General features: G+C 41.3%; 1 protein-coding gene across 10 annotated transcripts in view; it reads left to right on the top strand.

Moving 5' to 3' along the window:
• Nucleotides 1-21584, top strand: part of GRIA4 (glutamate ionotropic receptor AMPA type subunit 4) — a 396312-nt gene that overhangs the window by 347552 nt on the left and 27176 nt on the right. For 6 of the 10 annotated variants that reach the window (XR_008421331.1, XM_053900551.1, XM_053900547.1 and 3 more), the window contains 2 exons: nt 189-387; nt 7121-7368. Coding sequence is in view for 9 of the 10 variants with exons in the window: in XM_053900551.1 (XP_053756526.1) it covers nt 189-387; nt 7121-7368 (447 nt within the window). In the remaining variant the exon portion in view is untranslated. Of the gene's footprint in view, nt 1-188; nt 388-7120; nt 7369-19698; nt 19738-21584 lie in introns of all 10 variants that reach the window. The other 4 variants (XM_053900554.1, XM_053900555.1, XM_053900553.1 and 1 more) reach the window with 1 other exon arrangement.

Here is a 21584-nt window from a genome sequence, read left to right as displayed (position 1 = left end):
TTCTAAGTTCACTAGGCCATGAAGGGCATCAGATTGTACTGAAGGCTAGAATCATTCTTGAGTAGACAGAAAACGAAACAATATTTGCGGTTGTTGCTTTCAACGTACATTGGGAATCGATGGTATTTCTTTTATTTCTCTATGTTGGTTAGAGAAAGGAAAATGTGCATTATCTTCTCCATGTTCAGATCCCTCTCAGGTCGGATTGTTGGAGGTGTCTGGTGGTTCTTCACGCTCATCATTATATCATCTTATACCGCTAACCTCGCTGCTTTCCTGACGGTAGAGCGAATGGTCTCCCCCATAGAAAGTGCGGAAGACCTGGCCAAACAAACAGAAATTGCCTATGGAACATTGGATTCAGGGTCAACAAAAGAATTCTTCAGAGTAAGTTAAGGGAAAAACCAACGGTGAAATGTTCGTAATTTTGAAGCTCAGGCCATTTTTGCCAACAATCGTTTTATGGGCTCTAGCTATGGTAGGTTTTACACACACAGTAGGAACTGCTACGTTTAATGCCAATACTGCTACTTGGATTTTACAATCACTTTAATTTGCAAAACCTAATTGATTTATTCCATGACAAGAAAGACTCAAGGAAAAGTGACAACAAAAAGGTAATTAAAACAACTTTATAATGTAACTTATCCAAAGGATTCCAGTGTTGGTAATGCTTTGATGATACTGCATCTGGGAAGATTGAATTTATGTATGTTTTGGGGTTAAGAGCGTAAAAATGAACGTAAGATTTGTTTGTTTTTGTAAGAATAAATTTAACGTGCTACATTTGAAACCCTTAACTGCAGGTTATACTCCCTTCTATGAGGTATATATAGTCTATAATCTATTCTGTAACAGTGGATTTCAAAGCAATATGTTTGCTTCCTCACAAGATAATGGTAAGAGAACTGTTACATTCTGGACACCTTTGTAGGGCTTTGTTTGTGCTGACTTTTCTGCTTTGTGGATAAAATTGTTCACACTGCTAGAAATTTACATATGGCTATGATCCCTTTTGTTTTCCCTCAGGATGGCAGGTATTTGGGGGTTTTTGTTTCTGTCTTTCAGTTGTTTGTTCCATTAGGAGGATGAATTTTTGATCGGTGAAACTCTTTTACTCTGCTTCTACTTAATCCAGAGATACATACTTGGTAATGTCTGGTCAGAGATAAGGATTCATTTTGTGATTTCAAAACCAAATCATTAAAAGGTAGTCAGAGTGACAGTTTCTCAAGTATTTACCAAAGTAATAATGAGGACATTTTATGTGTAATTTCATTTGGTTAGTGACAGATACTTAGTAATTCAGAAGACAAGACAGATTTCCCTATTTTTTAAGGTTTTGTGTAAAAATAACGATCGCCCTTTAAAGGAAGTTCACGCTTACGTGTATAGGACATGAAAGTTTGCATTGTCATTTTAAATGTATATGTTTATCATTTTCCCACTCAGCCTGAAAATTAAAAACAACAAAATGCCCTAATCCTTAAGCTGGCCTTAAGTTTCATGTGCTTGGAGTTCAGTAAGAGATTTCTCTTTTTGTACAAAGATCTGATTGTGTTATCCTTATAAACTACAGATGTTTACATAATACTAAATTAAGAACAAACCACACAAAAATTCTGCCAGACGCATCACTGGGCATTGTTTAAAAAAGAAACCAGGCAAAAAAAAAAAAAAAAAAGAGGTTAGAGTGGGAGAGAGCCAAAGGATAAGAGACTCTTAAAAACTGAGAACAAACTGAGGGTTGATGGGGGTGGGGGAGAGAGGAAAGTGTGTGATGGGCATTGAGGAGGGCACCTGTTGGGATGAGCACTGGGTGTTGTATGGAAACCAATTTGACAATAAATTTCATATATTGAAAAAAAAAAAAAAAAAAAAAAGAAAGAAACCAGGCTGTGAACAGTGTCTTCATCAACAATTTGGAGCATTGCCAATAGATATAATGAAAAATTTATGGTAATGAGAAAGTATTTGCAGATTTTTCTAAAACTATAAATAATAGTCATAGCAATAGATTTTATTAACAGTATTCTATGGATACATTTAACTAAGCAAATTTTTAAAATTTACTGAGTACATCCCAGTCTTTAAAAGTTACTGATAGAAACATACTGCTCTAACACATCTTAGCATAATTTCAGTACCTTGCCGGAAATCTCTAAGTTTGTAACTGCTTCCGTCCAAAAGTAAGGAGGTAAAATTCAGTGACTGTGCCCAGAAACCATTACGTGTATGCATCAAAATAGAATACAAGTTTGTGCTATCACTTGCATTTTACTGGAAAAAGGTGACTGATTTTCATGGAAATCAGGCAAATATTTGCAGGTTCATCATCCTGCCTTGAGTGATAAAGGAAGAAAGGTCATGTTGATTCCCTGAAAAAAAATTTCATAAATAACTCCCTGTAAAGCTCTCGAGCATCAAGCACCCTGAAAACGTTTATTTTTAATCTTTATGGAATTTTTTTAAAGTGTCCCAAATTCTAAAAACTGGTGAGGTAGATAAGAGAGTATGTTGATAAGAAATACAGGACTAAGGGAAGCTGTTTGCTGGATTTACAGAGCCTTTCACACAGGCTGTGCAATCACTGTGCCCCGTTTCCTTTCTTTCCCACCCCACTTCAGTTTCAAAATGGAAAGATTTTCTTAGAAGTGTAGGTATTTTTTGTTGCCTGAACCCTAATGGGACAAGAAAGCCCATTCCCTGACCGCACACTTTCAGGAATGCATAAACTCGGGTTCTCTGATAAAAATGGAATTCATTTCCTACCCTGTGCTCTCCCTCCTCTCCCACGGATGATGACCTGGTTTAAATAAACCATTTTGTCTGACGGGTTGAGGAAACAGAATGTGAAGGGTATTTTTGCCCTTGTCGAAAAAGTTTCCTCGCGGGAACACAGCAATGGTACATCTCTCAGCCCCACTGAACTGCCTCGGGCAGTGACCTGTACTCAGGGCTTCAAAAAATGTTGCAGTTAAAATCAACTGGAGAAAGAATTAGGCCATGGGGGAAAATTACATCTGAATTCACCTGTTGCCTTGGGCGTGCCTCATTGTGAAGCTTGGTATGTTTCGTGTTCTGTGCTCCCAGTTCAGCATACACATAGAGGCGTTTAAAGAGAGTTCCTATTTGTCACTTACCGACAGCCTTCTCTGTAGGTACTGAGACATTATTATACACCTGATTTGCACATGCTGCTTTTTTATTTGAACGCAGATTTTACACTGTGGCTGTTTCAGCCATCGGGGAAACCACGAATGCGTAAATGGGGTGGATTACTCTCTCAGGGGTTATAAGATTATCAAATCTTGTGAACATCAGCCATGCTGCGTAAGCGACTAGAAGCGGGAAATAATTCACCTGACAACAATGTACATATGAAGTATAATGCGTGACATGTGTACATATTTTCTCTTAAAAAACAGGAATGGCAGAATACTTCATTTTTGAGAAATTAAAAGCACAGCATAGTTTTAAAACTCCAAGAATGATTTCAAGTAATAAAATAGTGCTTTAAGCAAGTAAGCCTCCTATTCATGGAGTTTCACAATAAACAAATAAATCTGAGATTATTTTTCTAAGCTCAAAGAATGACTTTTGTATTATCTTTGCTTCTTACCTTGAGCCTAGTCACTCCCCAAACCTAATCTTTAAGAAGATGTGACAGTTGAAGATTTTAGGGACTTAAAATCCCATTATCACTGCATTCATGAGTTTGCTGGGTCTGCAGAAATTTCCCTTTTAACCTGTCTCATCAAATGTATAAAGGTTTGCTTACCCTCACTCCTTAGCAGACACCTCTTGTGGTCACAGATAAGGCACAGGGATGTTATTTCCGTCTTTCCCTTCTTGAATGTCCCCCCCCCCCCCGCCACCCCCTTCACCATGTGAACATGATCTTATCTATGCCACGCGCCTTTCACTCTGAATCAGAATTCCTAAACATTCACAGAGTGACAGTGTAATTTTTTTTTCCCCCAAAAGAGTTGCTTTCATTATTTGTCTAATTTCCCACCGGGCTGCTGTACCTTTACAATTTCTGTTATACATAAGGCCTGCTAAGTTTGGCACAACTACATATGGATTCCTCTTTCTTCTGGATTTTAAAGGAATTAATTTACCTTCCTTTGCACTTAAGGTATATGTAATTCAATGTATTTAAACAAATGCCGCAGTAATTTTCCTCACATGAATATTGTACAAATGGACTTCTAAAAAATATCAGTGGCCTAAAGATACTTTATTCTTTTAAAAAGGAATCATTTGTTGTACTATTTCATTGCACTCTGTAATTGTCTTCCTCATTGTCAAGCCCTGGAAATACTCTTTTTCCACTCTGCTGTGTTAGTCTTGTTTAGCGGTTCTGATCCCTTCGAGTAAGATGCCAGACGTTGACTGGAAAATTGCCAAGTAACCACCCAAACTCTCATGTTCTTAAAAAATTTTAGAACACTTTTCAATGAAAACGATACCCAGGTTTTATTTCTTATGTTTTCAACGTAGTATCCATGAAGTATAAATGTATGTGGACCTCTGCACCTTTTTCGGTGACACTCACAAGTCGACGTATTTTTTAGGGCGATTATACGCCTAAAACATGTCATTTGCCAACATTTCTTTCAGTTGAAATTATCAGAATGAATGCTTAAGGACTTCTGTGTCCGGTGATGCAGACAGTTTAGGATTTTCAGAGATCAGAACTCATAAAATGGAAGAGTTAGTTGTCTGGAAGACAGGTCTGTTGTTGAAGACAGATGAAGGGGGCCAAGCAGCATGGCCTCCTTAGTGGATCCCGAGGTTGAGGGTTCTGAGTCCAGATCCGCCCCTGTCCTGGAGCCACAGAGAATATTTGCTATTTCATTTAGTGTCGGCATGCACTTTCCTCATGTGTGGATTTCTATAGGCACAAGTAACCCAATGTTACCTGAACCACACACACCCCCCACAAGCTCTGTGCCACTGAGATATGTTTAAGCGTTAATAACGTAAACACACTCCATCGGATAATACAGGATGTCCCTTCTCCATCTCGATATTTATCACCATTTGACTACACATTGGCATAAAGTATCTGTTTTTTATAGTGTTCCAGTATGCACATCTCTTAACTGTTACATAGGATACTGAGTAGTCAATTCCCATCTTCTGAAACCAAAATGTTGAATCCAACTTTTATCAACATCTTTCTCTGTCGACCTGAATCATTTGATTTTTGCCCCAAAAACGTGTCTTCTTAAGTTTGCTCTTCAGGATATTTGTTGATAATTGAGAATCTGTCATTTATCGGATTCTATATTCTGATAACAAAAGAAGGTCAATGTACAATGAATATAGATGGTACTCAGGATTTGCTCTCATGCTTAGACTTAAGTCTGAATGAAGTCTCCATTAATTTTTATTTGGATCCAGATACAAAAGGTCAACACCTTGTTAGTGGGCAAACACTCGTACCAGAAAACTCTGAGCATCATTGTGTTATCAAACATCAAACACGAGGCAGGCTTTTCTGACTCATTAAATATATCCCTCCGGGACATTTGAGTTCATCTGGAAATATTTTTCCATTTGAAATGTCTGTATGGATACAAGATCTAATATGAATGCAGATACCAGCACAAGGATCTAGATAAATTAAGCAGTGGGAGTAACTTAGATGGAGCCCAAATGGACAAAAATAAATTTCTTGGCTGAAGTCAGGGTAGTAGAAAGACTAACTCTCTAAAATATTTAATAGGAAAACAGGAATCACTTTCTTTATTTTTCAGGTTTTCTAACTTTTTACTTGAAAATAATTTTTTTATTTTTTGTTTTTGGAAGTGTAGTTGACATACAATGTTACAGTAGTTTCCGGTATGCATCACTCAGTGCTCATCATGACAACTGCACTTGACATCTGTCACCATACGTTACTGGACGGTTACTATATTCCCTACAGTGTACTTTGCACCTCCATGACGTTTCTAACTTGAAGTGTGTACCTGCAGAGAGAGAAGGAATCACTTCTAAGTTTGATGTATGTGCTACTTGGAGATTTTATTAGAAAAAGTCTAAAAACATTGGGTGGACCTAGAGTTTGACCCTTGCGCTGTGGTCGTTTGGTTTGTGAACCACCACTACGCCCAGTCTTCCTGTGCCCCTCTGCCACTGACTTGGTCCGGACCGCTCTTCCTATTCGACTTAGAATGCTTCACGTGTACAACTCTGAAGCACGAGAGAAGACAAACATGGCACAGCATAGTAACACTGCTCATTTGCTACAATTCAAGTGCCGGATTAAAAGGAGTTTTACAGAGCTGACCTCAAGTCTAATCTGGCCCTTTTCCGGTTTACCATGAATGTGACAGAACTCTCGTTATGGCATTCTACATTTAAAAATAAAAATAATAGTACTTTGCTCTTTATTTTTTTTTTAATGTTTATTTATTTTTGGCACAGAGAGAGACAGAGCATGAACGGGGGAGGGTCAGAGAGAGGGAGACACAGAATCCGAAACAGGCTCCGGGCTCTGAGCTGTCAGCACAGAGCCTGACGCGGGGCTCGAACTCACGGACTGTGAGATCGTGACCTGAGTTCAAGTTGGCCGCTGAACCGACTGAGCCACTCAGGCGCCTTTTATTAACATATAACTTTTATTAATGCTTATTATTTTTGAGACCGAGACAGAGACACGAGTGGTGGGGACAGGCAGAGAGAGAGGGAGACACAGAATCTGAAGCAGGCTCCAGGCTCTGAGCTGTCAGCACAGAGGCCGACACGGGGCTCGAACTCACGGACCGTGAGATCATGCCCTGAGCCGAGGTCGGACGCTTAACCGACAGAGCCACCCAGGTGCCCCAGTACTTTGCTCTCTAAGCGCTTGAGGAGGGTAATTGTTTATGACAGGCAGGCCCGCTCCTCCAGGTATGGCTTCTACATGTCTGCCATTTCAGTGATTTCCTAAAATAGTTGGAACAGGCAGTTTCCTCGCTGGAGGGCAAAATGCTAGCAAGGCGAGACTGGACTGACGGGACAAGGGAAAAAAAGGTACTTAACAAGGCTTTCTCCGTATGTGGGTTCGGTCGATATTAACATGTTGTTCCCTTCTTTCCTGTACTTAATTTTATTTAATTTCCTCCAGAGATCAAAAATAGCAGTGTACGAAAAGATGTGGACCTACATGCGATCGGCAGAGCCGTCCGTGTTCACCAGGACTACAGCTGAGGGAGTGGCTCGTGTGCGCAAATCCAAGGGCAAATTTGCGTTCCTCCTGGAGTCCACTATGAACGAGTACATTGAGCAGCGAAAGCCGTGTGACACGATGAAAGTGGGAGGAAATCTGGATTCGAAAGGCTATGGAGTAGCAACGCCCAAGGGTTCCTCATTAAGGTGGGTGGGATAGTATAACAATAGAACATGTGTTGTTATAGTATTCCACCTTCCCTGATGTCCCCGACAGACGTGTTTGGTTTTGTGTGTGAACGTGGCATGTCCGTCCGTTTTCTTTTCCTCCATTTCATACGTTTTGATCAACAGTCAGGTAATTTTTTTTTTTTTAATTTTGGAACAATTAATCACAGTTGACATGTATACCTTTTAAGGCCATATAAAAACCAAACTGGTTGAACACTAGCTGCTTCCAGTGGGCCGAAAACGTGGGTAGCCGCACTTCTGTGTCTCATCAACTTTGTCTGGTCACTAAAATCTGCGCTCTCATTTTGTCAGTTAACAATTCTACATTTTCTCATTATTTTTCCGAACTCTTCCTGCCCTCTAGTTTCTGAGTAAGAGAAAACCAACCTTTTCCTAACAAACCACTTTTTTTTTTCTTTTCCATTTCAGTGTTTCGTTTATCACGGCATCATTATATTTCAGATCCCCGTGAGGTTGTATGGGTGCTAACTCTGTAACCGCATCTGTTTATAGATGCAATCGCTATCGGCCAGAAAGCTGGGCTCTGACTCTATGGTGCTTACTCCAGTCACACTCTCGCCCATTGCAAAGGGAGTGTGGCCTAAGTAAGATCCGTAAAATCAGACCTGATGACAATGTAGAATTGCTCACACAGAGACCCCTGCAGTGTGGGTCATGAGCAAAGCATCACACATGTGGATTAATACCATAATGATTATGGTATTAATCCACCTGTGTTAAAGATGAGACTTTCATTCTGAAGGAAATGTTGGTAAAACCTGCCCTTTTTACCCTTTTGGTCCTGGACATAGAGGATTCACATGTTTATGCCCAGGAGGCAGAATTTCCTCTTTTCCTTAAGCAATTAAAGGCTGCTGTTGAATCGCTGGGGCTAGAGCAAAGCCGGAGTCAGAAATGACAACTGACAAATTACTCTGGTCTCAGTGCTTGCTGCTTAGGAGAGATTCGTACAAAGCACAGATTCAAGAAGAAGTCAGAATCTTTGCTAAAGGACTTAACCACGAACCTGGTGTTGAAAAATGATGTCTCTGGTAAGCCCTTGAAACATGAAAATAATGAGACCTGAGCCCAGTAGGAATGAAAACAATATAAAAATTACATGATTGTTTTCATTGGTTTGACAAGGGAACTGCAGCGTGCTTTGGATGTGTGTCTTGGGGCGGGGGGGGGGGGGGGGGGGGGGTAACACAGATAAGGGAAACAAATACTAGTCCCGGGAAGGTTGTATTAAACCAGTATCTTGTGTTTGCAAGCAACACCGTGATAACTAGTGAGGGCTTTCATGGTATGTCCAAAGGGACAGTTCTCAAAGGAGAGAGAACAGAAATTAGCCAGTCGAGTCCAGTTTGGGCATGGACTCTGGCCACTGTGAAGTCAGGCTCATTTGAACATCCCTCCCGCCCACATGACACTGGAGAAATGTTTAGGGAGAAAGCCAAACAAATAAATTACCCATGATCAGACTCTCCCCCAAAATATTTCAACCACTCAGAAACCTAAACTGGCTTCAGGGTATTCGGTCTTGGAGGGTGTATTTTGCATGATGCGGTGTAAAAATTTGTGATGGCAGGGAAGCCACATAGCAAAGAAATCTCTCCTGACAGAAGTACTAGCTCTCAAAGCACTAACATAAGTAACGTAAGAGAAATAGACGGGGAGACGGCAGCCGTGGTTGATACATACGTCAGTGTTCAGACCACTGATCACATTCACCGGATGTCGCTTTTTCTTAATTAATTCTCTGTGGGTGTAGCTTCCTTGTCCTCTGTCTTGTGTCTGCTGATAAAGTCAAGTTCCAAGGACTGCATTTGGCCCTCAGATACGGGTGCGCCTGACTCCCATTGATGGCAAGAGAGAGACCCCCCTTAAATGTGCCACTTTGTCAAATCCACACTACGGGGATTGTGTGGGGACGAGCTCAAGGCCTTCGTCTGTCTGGAACTGTATAATCATCAGCTATTGGCTTCCCCCGCCTTTTCCTGTCCTTCCCTGGATCTTGTTAATGAGTCAATTGTTAGACCCCACTTCCTGGATGGAGAGTTTCTTTATGCACTTTGTTTTATCCGTGCCACAATTTCCTGAGCAAGCTGGCCCCTGCATGCCAAAACCACAGGCATTCTGTCCTGTCTTGGCGAATACTGGAAGGGCACTGAGGGCTAACCAGCATGCACCTTACCTCTCACCTCCTCACTGCCCCACTCCCAGCCCTGCTCCACGGGAACGGTGGGGAGAGGGGTTACGGGGCAGGGCGGGGGGAGGGTGTCATTAGGCTTACATTATCATTCTTATTCCATTAGGATCCTTGTGTTTGAACAGAGGCAAACTAATAAAGAGATGGACTGATAGTCCCCCTCTGTATGAATGATTTAGTTTGTAGAATCAAATCCAAAAGAATTTGAATTTATCACAGCAAGATCCAGAAGGCACACCTATATCAAGAGTGTCTTTGAAACCTTTCTGCCTTATTTGTTTTCCGATAGGTTCTATTTTTTTTTTTTAAGTGTTTAGGTTAATACTTCTGGATACAGTGAGACTTGTCTGTTTCATTGTCATTAGTTACAAGTTTCACAAACTCTGCTGTTGTGGTTCATAGGGCAACATGAGACTTTAAGAAACAGGAAAACTAGTCTTCTGTGTCAGAATGCAGACAAACGGCTAGCGATCTTATGTTGGGAGTCTCACATTTCCAAACCTGGCTGTTTGGTCCCAATGCTTCAGAATAAATGTCACAGAAAAGACGAAGAGTATCGTATAGAATCATGATGGAAAGCCAGGGCTTGGGTCTTTAGACTTTAAAACAAATGCAGTCAGGATCCTTACAGAGACCGCTTCTGTCCGGGATAGAAAATATTTCAGCAGGGATGACCAGCACCTGTCTTTACACTAGAGAATAACACCCAGAGGTTCCTCTCTGTTCAAAGAGACTTTATGCCAGACTCTGTTTGCTGGGTTTACAGATAGCTTTCAGTGACAGAAGGCCAGTAGCTATGCTCAGAGGTTGTTGGGATTATTGGACGTTGACATAGATTCAATGAGTTTTAGGTCCTAGGAGGATGCTAGGGCTACTGATGCTGTTGAATGTGGCATCTGTGGATCCTGCTATAATAAAAGGAAGCAATTACAGTAAATAAACTAGAAATACTGACCAGCGGAAGAACTTAAATCTCCCTGGCATAGTTACTTGTTTTCCAAAGTCATCTTCTAAAGAAGACTTTGAGTTCTCATTGTGAGAGAAGAGGACAAAACCTCCTGTCATATCTTATCAACCCCGTCTAATCCCCACCCCCTGATACTTGTCTCCAGTCTTCTTTTCACGTGAACAGTGCTACTTTTACTACTGTCCACATCCTGGTCTTCCTTCTCATTCCCTCTCCAGTACCTTTCGCAACCAGAAACAATTGCAAAGTCCTTCCTCTGGCTGGGAAATGTTTCAAGGTTGTCTTAAAAGACATGCTGTAGACAGCACTGCAGTGAAATCTGTAGTTTAGAGAAAAGGGGCACTGTGTTTACCTTGACTTTACCGTCAATACAATCAGCTTTACCCCACAGTAGATACCTGCCATCATTCAGTTATTTATTGCGTAGTAAAGTTACATACGTTGCTACCAAAATACTGTCTTTACTATTATGTCTATATTACACAGTTGCTATACTCTTGACTTTACTGTGCAATAAGCAAAACTGATCAACGTTGTTTAGAGCAAATAATAACTTAGTTAATACAGATTTACTGGCTACTAAATAGCTGTTAGATGAGAATACCCCTTCTAAAGATACACGTGGTATCTAGTATCTCTAGGGAGCATAGCAATGGATCATATCTGAAGACTGTCCCTGGCCAAGTATATAAGAAGTTATATACTTGACCCTAATGTTTGAAGCCAAGTTAAAAACAAAAAACAAAAAAAAAACCTAGTCTCCTATCTTTTATTATTCAGCAGTGATCATTGTCATTCAAATTCTGCCTTCTCTAAAAATGTTGGCAAGACTGTGTCTAAAATAAGACAAATGCTCTGTCATCCCCCCCACCCCGCGCGCGCGCACACACACACACACACACACGATGTTTTGAAAGAAAACTGTTCCAAAAAAACTTGATCAGTAACTGAAATCTTGACAAACAGAAGGCTCAGTTGGATTTGCTGACGTCCACTTGCAGGAACCCATGGCAACAGGAGCGAAACCTTTGAAACGGAGCACACGGTGCTTAGTTTACAACAGGCGCTCAGGGCCCCAGAGCAATGGCGTGGCCAGAGGGAAAGTGCTAAGAATGGGAATCAGAGTAACACATCTTTCACTGGACTTTTTCTTTCAGTATTTAACACCATCCCCAGCCTCACAGGACATTTGGCCCAAGTCTAGTTCTGTGTCAGGGGCGGCAGAGTTCTGTGTAGGCCAAATCGTTCCTTCCACTTCAAAGGATTCTTTAGGGCCGATGTATTAAACTTAATATTCAAATCCATGTGTGAGAAAACATATTATCCCTAAGGAACTACTTTCTTATGGAAGATTGACGATACGTGTTTATTCATCCATTCAAGTCTACGTAGAAGGTTTAGAAACAAAGGGTTTGCTGCATGTTGTGCGTGAAAATAAAGCTGATGTCTGTTTTTGGTGTTAGTAACAAGTCAACCATTAGTACTTAATGTGGGCATTAGAAAAACTTAAAAGTACAGAAAGTGAAAGCTGAGAGGTAGTATGCCTAGGCAGTGCTTGGCCTCAAGTGAATAAACATTTCACATGTTTTCCAGAAATGAGTTGCAGCAGATTGATACACCGTTTTGTTTTTTTTTTAATTTTAACTTTTTTGGAAGGAGATGTTTTTGTTTATGAATAGCCTTCATTTCTTTTAGTGCCATATGAAAAGATACTATAGGTAGCTTAGTTTTGGATATCCCACCATGATTGGGAACACAGTCTGTTGGACTAGGGATTAGAACACACACACACACACACACACACACACACACACACACACGAGTACACAGATCCCCTGGTCGTGATCTGCTTAATCACTTACCCAGTTTGCTACCAGAGATGCTGGTGTTTATTGCGGGGACCAAGTATTTTGCCCTCACCAACTAAGATGTGCATGGTAAATGTATCAATGCTGCATGCCTCCATGCCGGGGGAAAATAATGCCCTTTAGAATCCATAGGCCCGTCCTCCCTTGCCTTCTAGGTGGTGACTCCTGTAGGAAAACAGAAAACTTTCCACTGCCCTTTGAAATTCTACACTTTTCATTCTTGCCTACGATTAAAAGATGCTTCAAATTATAGCTGCCCATGAAGAAGAAAAAAAAAAATGTTGCATTTGTCTGCATTTCTTGAAGATTCAGCAGGCATTATACATGGTTTCCATTCTTCCCACTGTGAAAAGCGGCCAATGCTAATGATTTGCCTACGTGTATTTGCCAGTTCAGTCAACAGATGGTCACTGGGTTCCAACTGAGAATTTGCCAGCTGGTGTTCAGCCTTGTGACTGCAGTAGGTAAAAGCACATTGCAAAGTTTCTAAATTCAGTGTTTTGCTGTGCACGCTCACTCACCATTACACTTAGAAGCCGGACTTGAATCACTTGCCTCAGAAACTGGGTAAGTTGTGGCCATTTTAGTTTCTAGCACTTCAAAGAGGATGCAAGTTAACGAGACAAAAATGCCATAAAAGAGGTTCAACAGCTCAAGCCTTCACGGCCTGATCTGAGGAGAGACCTAAGACTGGACATCAATTCTGACAGTTCCAGGGAAAGCCAGAATTGCCAAACTGTCGTTCATTAGTCCCACACAATTGCCTTATGAGCAAATTCTGTAAAGGTAGAGACTCTGCGGAAAGGATGCCTGTTTCCCATACAATTCAAATTGTGGTAACATGCACTTAATGTGAGTGCCGAGCCCGTGGCCAGCCAGGTCGGGCAGCCTCAACCTACAGGTTTGAGTGTGCTCGGGAGACACAACGTGGCGCCTGAGACCAGGGTTCGTGATCTGATGTGTAACAAACGTGCGGTAGATGAACCTACCCTTACACCAGTAGCGTATTGAAGTGTTTTCCTCTTGGTGGGTGTCTCGTAGCCAGACAGGTTCCACATTATGTCATCTTGCTGCAGAACAGCTCCCAGAAACAATGGCAGCGCTAAGGACTCGGGTTAAAAGGGGGACACAGAGCACCAGGAAGAAGTGCCTGAGGGCTCTGCGTGTTTGGGCGCCCTGTTGTGCAGCCCTGGCTGGAAGCCCACGTGTGGGTTCTTCAATGCCAAAGCTAAAAACGCCAGGTCAGGAGAAAAGACACATCCCCTGGGGGCATTGGCAATGCCAAGATCTAGAAAGAGGCCCAACCAAGATAACCTTAATAAGGAGGTAAAGGCCACGTAGTCAAAGCAAAGAATTGAAAACAATGTCCAACACAGAAGGTGGGGGTAGGAGGTAGGGATGGAAGGAAAATCTGTGGAACCAGGAATTCTGGAGCTGGGAAAACGGCGAGGGCAGCAGCTGCGAGCGTACCTGGATGGGCTGCTGGTGTTTTTATATTGAATCACACGTGTTGGTGTGGTCCAGTGCGTGGACTTGCCCACACTGCAAGTCTCGGCCACAGGACAAATGCCCTGTGTGACACTTGTCTCTGCCGTGCGTACTGCAGCTTCTGCCCCACGCTACACAGCTACTCTTTGGCCCTGTCTATACTCAGTTATCAAAGAAAAGGTATCCGATTACTCTTCTTCCCTAGAAGACCTCAGGCTGTAGGGCCACGAGTTCTCTTGATGGTAAATGCCCTTGACGTTTACGGAGTAGGAGCAGTTCTCAGAACAGCACCAAGATCAAGTGGTAGGGTTGCTTTATTATTATTATTATTGTTGTTGTTTTTGCTTTCAGTGCACTGTTTGTGTAGGATTCTCTTCTCCAGACTTAACCTTCCTACAGGAAAGGATACAAGGAGGTCCAGCACAAGCTGCTGCAGAGGAAGGAGCCATTAAAGTTCTCAGAGAGACCACAACTCCTTGTACTCGGAGAGGGGAGAAGCATTATAACGATGCTGTGGTACATTCGTCCCCTTACTGTCCCAAGTCCCTCGTACCTGAGGGCGTGGAGGTGGGGGGGGGGGGGCGACTGTGGAAGAGAGGGAAGAGGGGCTCTTTATGCTTGCAGTGATTAGACATGTAAAGAACATTTTAGACGTGCACATGTGCACACACACACACACACAGGACCTTGGAGGGAGAATGGCAATCAGATTTACCATAAAACCCCACAATATCTCTAATAAACTAAAAATAGATCTCACTTTATTGTGGAGATGTAATGTATTCCTAGATGCAGAGTTCTATACAAAGCTGTTTTAATGCAGTTTTATACTAATGATAAACATCCACTTAGTACATCTTAAGTAAATAATGGCTTTCCGTAAAAATGAAAATGTACCCATAGCATATGGGAAAGCAGCCATCCGCAAGTTTAGACATTATTGTCTTCCTTTTGTCTCTAAAGATAGTATCAGCCAAGATGCCGTGGGTTTACAATTCATACTTAAGAAAGGGGGATATAAAATAGCTTGGCCATGATTTGGAATGAGCTGGAAAATAGTAAAGACCTTGGTTTAAAATTATGTTCTGTTTTAACTTAGCTAGTGGCTCATTTATTTTAACATTTGTCCCCCTCACCCAATTCGGTCCTGCACTCTTGCTTTCAGAATGAAATAACATACATTTGAGATAACTTTGCTACAAACACCACACACATCTGGCAACATCTGAATAGAAAATGACTCTGCGAACCACCTAGCCCCGGCCCCAAGCCTTCTCTGGAACAGCACTGTATTCGTGATGAGAATATTTTGTAAATAATAATAGTACTGACAGAAGTTAGAAATACTGTCTATGTATTGTTAATCCTCCTTAATATCAGAAAAATCTGTTTCATGGTTGAAAGTAGTTTATTTTAAATGGATAGATTCCATATGCTCTGAAAACCTTAAAAAATCATTGTTTGGACTCATCCACAGAATGAGATATACTTTCTTTTTTTAATTTATTTTTTATTTTTTTAAGTTTATTTATTTTGAGAGAGAGACAGAGAGAGTGAGCAGGGGAGGGGAAGAGGGAGAGAGCAACAGAGAAATCCCAAGCAGGCTCCATGCTGTGAGCACATAGCCCGATGAGGGACTTGAACCTACAGACCGTGAGATCGGGGCCTGAGCTGAAACCAAAAGTCAGACGCCTAACCGACCGAGCCACCCAGGTGCCCCGATAAACTTTCAAAAACCTTATGAAATTATTTCAGTATGTTCTTTTAGTATCACACAACTCAACAATGAAGAAAAGTTAAAGGCATAAAAATAATCCTGAGTGTCAATTCTGCCTTTCAAAGTTTATAATACCAGGATGTGAGAGAAATATATCATTTTAAATACCACCAACCATGCAAAGTCCTATCACATGTTGAAATAAACTAGACTTTCTGTAGCTTACTTTTTTTTCTGGGGTACTCACTGAAGAAACTGACACACACATAATTTTTCACAGAAATGTTATTCACTCTGTTTTATCTACGTGTTCAGTCTTTGGGACTTAGCCAAAATGAGAATTAAGTTGGAGTCAGTTAAACCAATGTGACACAAACAGCTCTCTACTTTCAAAGAAAATAGGGGCATTATGGACCCCTCTCCATTGTCACTTCACCATACAGAAGATTACATAGACGGTCAAGAACTACCCATAAGGCCTCTGCTCTTACAGAATTCAGGTTGTGGCCTCTTTGAGGCTGACAGATATGCAGCTTCTGAACGTACTTCTTAAAATGGCAACATGCCAGAATCCTATTCGTAACTAAGAGAAGCCCTCATCAGATACCCAGCCCCGATTCTCCTGTCTTTTCAGGTATTTGCAGCTAAGACCACAATATTTCACAAAGGCATTATCAGCAAGTATGGCTGCTCCACATTGCTAGTGCCTTTAGCACGCAAAGTAAATTTTTTTCAAAAAGGCACGAGAAATAGAAAATGTAGAATGAAACCAAGTATCCAGAGCCCCAAGTCAGCACCCTAATCTTTTAGCTTCTGTTTGAGGGTAGCCGGAGGTCAACAGAAGTCAACGGATCCAGCAAGAGCTGGCCTCAGTGGTCTCCCAGGGTAAAAAGCAAAGGGTGAAGGCTTCAAAAAAAAAAAAAAAAGTTGCTTTCTATTAAATGATCTAGCAATGATAGTATCATTTAAGGCAAAGACTCAGTTAATACACCATCTAATTAATGTTCTTTTTAGTTTGTTCATTTTTAAGAGCTGATGTTCAAGTTTGGCTTAATGATGGAACTCTCAACATTACCAAGCAGGATATTTCTTAAGTGAGACAGTAATAGTTACAGGGCAGCACGAGAGCTTTCAGAGCACTTTATTTCACTTGCTCCTTCTCACCCTCTTGTGATGTCACTCTGTTCCATGGGAAGACTCTGTAAGTTGGGAGACGTTAAGTGACTTGCCCACTGTCCCACGGCTGTAATTGGAAGTGAGCTCTTCTGACTCTCTCCAGTGCTCTTACAGGGAAAAGAACAAAAGAGAACTTTTAACGTAAATACAGTTTACGCCGAAAACTTGCTCAGCAGTTTCTGTGATTCTTCCGTGTTTCGGTTTCAACAGCCTCCGTAATCTCAAGGCGTATTGAGAATACCCACAAAGAGCTCAAGAAACCGTTTAACTTATATCAAGATCTAAACAAATGCTGGTTCAGTGGAAGACATTACACAGAGGTAGATTTCAGGTCAACCAGGATCTCACAACAATTAAAACTGATCCAAAGATGGGAGGAAATTGGCTAAGATCCCGAAGTTGCTCAAGTCAAAGAGCTTCTCAACGTCTCTGAGGGACTGTGCTGGGACATCTGAGTCCCCTTCCCAGCTTGAGAGTCTGAGAATCTGTGTCACGCAGTGGACTCTCTCTAGCAGAACTGGAGAATTCCCTTACACCTCTTTGAAGTTGCAGACACTTAATAAGACTGGGGACAAATTCATTCCCAGAACCTCAATAGAATCTCATCTGGTTTGGGGATCAAATAAGTCACTTCTTTGATAAACAGCTGCTTCTGTAGCATTCTGTCTACACTGTGAATAGAAAGGTATTTAGGGAAAGCACTTCTCCTTAAGAAGCACAGAGCTAGAGATAGACACAGGTCCTGTCTGTCTCTATATACAGACTTTTAAAATTATATACTGACGTCAAACTTTTGGCAAGGTACAAATCTGACAAAATTCACTGGATTATAAAAGGGGGAATAAAACAGCAAAAGTGAGACACATGTAGCTTGGATCTTTTTTTTTTTTTTTTTTTTTTTTTTAAGAACAAAACGTGTGCTTCCATATCTAGATATGATGAAAACTGACCCAGGTAATATGGTATCCCACGGTGTTTTAATATGTAGTACTTGAGAGGGTGCTTTCTAAGGGCACCCTAATAACACCAACAAGGTCAATGGTACTTAATTTCCTTTTGGCCTCATCACAAGTAGCCATCAGTTTATTCTGAAGCATGAAGGCTGCACAACCAGTGGAACTTTATCCAATCCATGCAGTGTTCCCAGAGTTGTTCTTACTCAGAAATTTTCACATCATTTCAGAATCTAAAGATATGTCCTTCCAATGTCATTTAGGTGACTTCCATGGATGAAGTATGTGTTTTATAAAAAGACAATTCACTGGGTTTTTTTCCAGTTATAACACAGCCTTACAATTTCCAAAAGCACTGTTCCGGGGGGTGGGGGGAGGGGCAATTCCCCATTTCTGTGTATATTCTTGGGAATCTATAGAGTTTAGTGGATAAAAGGCTGGTTTGTCAAAATAGCCATTTTTAGAATATTCCTTAATACAACGAATGAGCATACAGTTCCCAAGGAAGAACATGAGGAAAAACATGTATGCTTATAGAGGGAAGTATGACTATGCCACATTCACATCCTGTAACTTGAAGGTGATCAGAGTTCGCAGGGTGAGCGTAACGCTAAAGACACCGTAATACCACTAGACGTATAACGTGGACTCTGCCATACGGTGTTTTTTTCCCCCGCATATTTTCATAATGGCCGTTAGAGTAACAATTACCCCATCCTTCATTCTGACGCCTCTGAAATATATGGTGACAACCCCAAGGTTCCAGAGTCCATCCATTTTCTCACCTGATGTCATTTTGCTTGATAAAGAATTTTAATAAGTTACCCAAAGTTAAATAACAATAGCACATGATCTTGTATGGGTTCAGGCTCATTCTTGGTCTCCACTTTCCTTCATGTCTCACGGAATTCAATCAGTTGTCTGGTATTTGATCTGTTTTATGGGAGCCAGTCACTGTCTCTGAAATTATGCCAAAGGGTAACTAGGAACTGACTCTAAACTCAGTTAACTACACGGCAGTCTCATAAAAGACAAAGCAGTTCAAGTAAGAAAAGATTGTATCAGATGCCATATAGATGAAAAGGAAACAAATCCAACAACTCCTCCATACCAAGCACATGTATACGAATATATTTTCCCCAACGAATCCTTGATGCTGGTGTTACTGTCTCCACCCGCACAGGTGATTCTCCTGAAACTCAGGTGAGGTAGGCGCCCGTCGTTCTCTCATCCCAAGTCCATGCTCCTTCTATTGTGCTGCCTTGTTTCTTTCCAGAGACACCAGGAGTCCTAGTTACATGGAGGTACATTGAGGGAGAAAAATCCCATCTTTTCCCTACTGTGATATCCTGTTTGGAAAAAGTAAAACAAGTACATAGTTTCCGATAATACCCCATCTCCCCAACTTTCCTAACCTTCCCTTTTAATATCCCCTTAGGGTTTGTTTTCCTTTATTTGCAATAGTTCTTGTTAACACCAGATTCAGTACGGCCCCAAACATGGTGTTGGCCTGCACCAGGAACATCAGGGAAATGGGTTGAGAAGACCACAGCATGCCTCTGTGTTTTTAAGGAGCTCCAGGGGCACCCCATACACTCTCCCCGATTCACTACAGCTGCTGAGAACTGCCCAAGCAAAGCCCTTCCATGAATTTCTCTGCTCTAAGCCAGCCTTCCGTTCGTTGGAGCTCTGACAAAACAGACTGAGAAGGGCAGACACTTTTGTCCCCCTTACACAGTGAACGTTCATTCCCCTTTGGCTTAATCCTTAAAATAAATGTTAAGCTGGATTCAATGAACGCCCCAGTATATCAGACAGTTGGTAGTGTCTTGTGAGACCTGAGGAAAGGGTTGGCCAGAACTGAACTTGACTGTAATACAAGACCATGTTCTATTATTGTTTAACTTTGGGTATTTCTCCCCTAGGAGGAGGACAGAGGAGAACTAACCAGCTCCAGGACCAAGGTAAGAGGGGAGTTTTCTTTCAAAAGAATGGGTTCCATCCATTTGAAGGAAACCCCTCCCCCACCTGTTTTTCAATCCCTTTTTCTTTATACATTTATATTTTTTAACCCACGCATTAGGAAATCAGCTTGCCACCTGTGCATAACAGTCACTTGAACATCCCCTTACAAATGTGGGATAGAAGGGAAAACTAGTCATATCTAGTTATACGCGAATGCATTTATGTTTTTCATCATCATCAAGTATCAGTGCTAGTCTTCCACTAAGGATCAATCTCTTGCATAGGCCTTAGGAAGTTACCATCGGCTGTTCATTTCTCTACGTGTAGAATACAGATAGTAACTGTTCATCAAGCCGTCATGAGTAATGGGGTTACAAAAATATCGAAATGAAAATCCAAAGGATTTCTATAGAAAAAATAGTATTCTTAAGAATTTTTTATTAAAATAAGCAGCTGATAGAATTTAGATGGTATATAATTTGGAATTGGCTCAGGCTAGATTTTGGGTGTGCAGGCAGTGTAGATTTAATGAGATGTTTAAGGTACCATATGAAAACTGGATAGAAAAATGAGGAAGGGGAGCTGATATTGTCTTGAGCAGTGTTTCTTCATGCTTCTAGAGACTTTTGGGCCTTGGGTATCACTTCTAAGTGGTTTCCATTGTTATCTCTCACGTTCTATGTTGCTGTCCTTGGAAATCATCAGTATTCCTTGTCTTTGGTACTGTTTTCACCTTGGTCCTTCCAGGGGGGAAGAAATCCAAGGCGAGAAACAAGTGAGAGAATTTAAATACATCCAGAATTTGAGATATTGGAAGAAAGGTAGAACTTTGGGCTCATGAAAGGACAGCTTCTGTCTTCCTGGCCCTCTCTTGTGTGACTCCAGTAGATTTTAGGGAAGCTTGAGGATCAGACAATGGACATACCTGAGGCTCGAGAAGAAAGGGAGCTCAGAAAGGAGAGGAAATGCAGGAAGAATGAGAATTCAGGCGATTTGTTGCCAACAGATAGTTGTCATTCAGAAACAGTTCTGGCTGTTTCCTTACAAGAGGGTTCAGAAGCTTCGCATCAGCTTCAACTTGGATCGTCGGGGTGTTTTAATGAAAGAAAATCACTTCAGACGGGTATATTTTTGTTAGAGATTGTTTTCTTCTGAGCAGGAACCTCAGTAGTCATGTGATTAGGAACGTCCGTGAGAAGGCACATGTGAAATAGCAACTTGATTTTAACTTGATTTAACGCAAACTATTTTTGTAGCCGACAACATCGCAGTGGTCACCAGATACAGAAACCTAAGCCCTCGACTTTCTGCAGATATTTCATTTTGTCGTCAGACGTCAGATAGAACCTAGTTTTTACTTTTCCGCTCACTGACTCCCCTAAGGAAAAGCACAGGGTATATTTGAGGCACATTATTCATTCCTGAATTTTAAGATGCCCGATGTATGGCTTGCCTAAGCCGTGACACAAAGAAGGAATATTACCATATTGTTACAATATCATTTAGTGGACCAGTTATGCATTAGAATTTGATATCCACGCTGACACTAGTTATGTCAGGCGTATTTGTTGTATAATTTGAATTTTATGAAATGCTCCACGGTAAGCCCATTCGGGGAAAGCATTGGTGCTGGTTCTGTGGTGATTCTTTTAGGCAAACTGCCCTGGAGATGAATCACCGTTATTGTTTTGTTGTGTCTTGTTGCTTTGTAAACAGAATAGTATTGATCTCCTATCAATTACATGCAATTTCTTAGGTACATTAAAAATAGCGAACGGAAATGGTAGCTTAAGAAGTTACCCAAGTACTTCTGCTGAGGAGCAAGTAACCAAAAGGCCACGTGCTG

This window comes from Panthera pardus, unplaced genomic scaffold (genome assembly GCF_024362965.1).
Source record: "Panthera pardus isolate Hobbes unplaced genomic scaffold, ASM2436296v1 HiC_scaffold_12, whole genome shotgun sequence".
In the NCBI taxonomy this organism is placed as follows: Eukaryota; Metazoa; Chordata; class Mammalia; order Carnivora; family Felidae; genus Panthera; species Panthera pardus.
The sequence above is the reverse complement of the archived record's forward strand: the minus strand, read 5'-3'. Positions and strand labels throughout refer to the sequence as shown.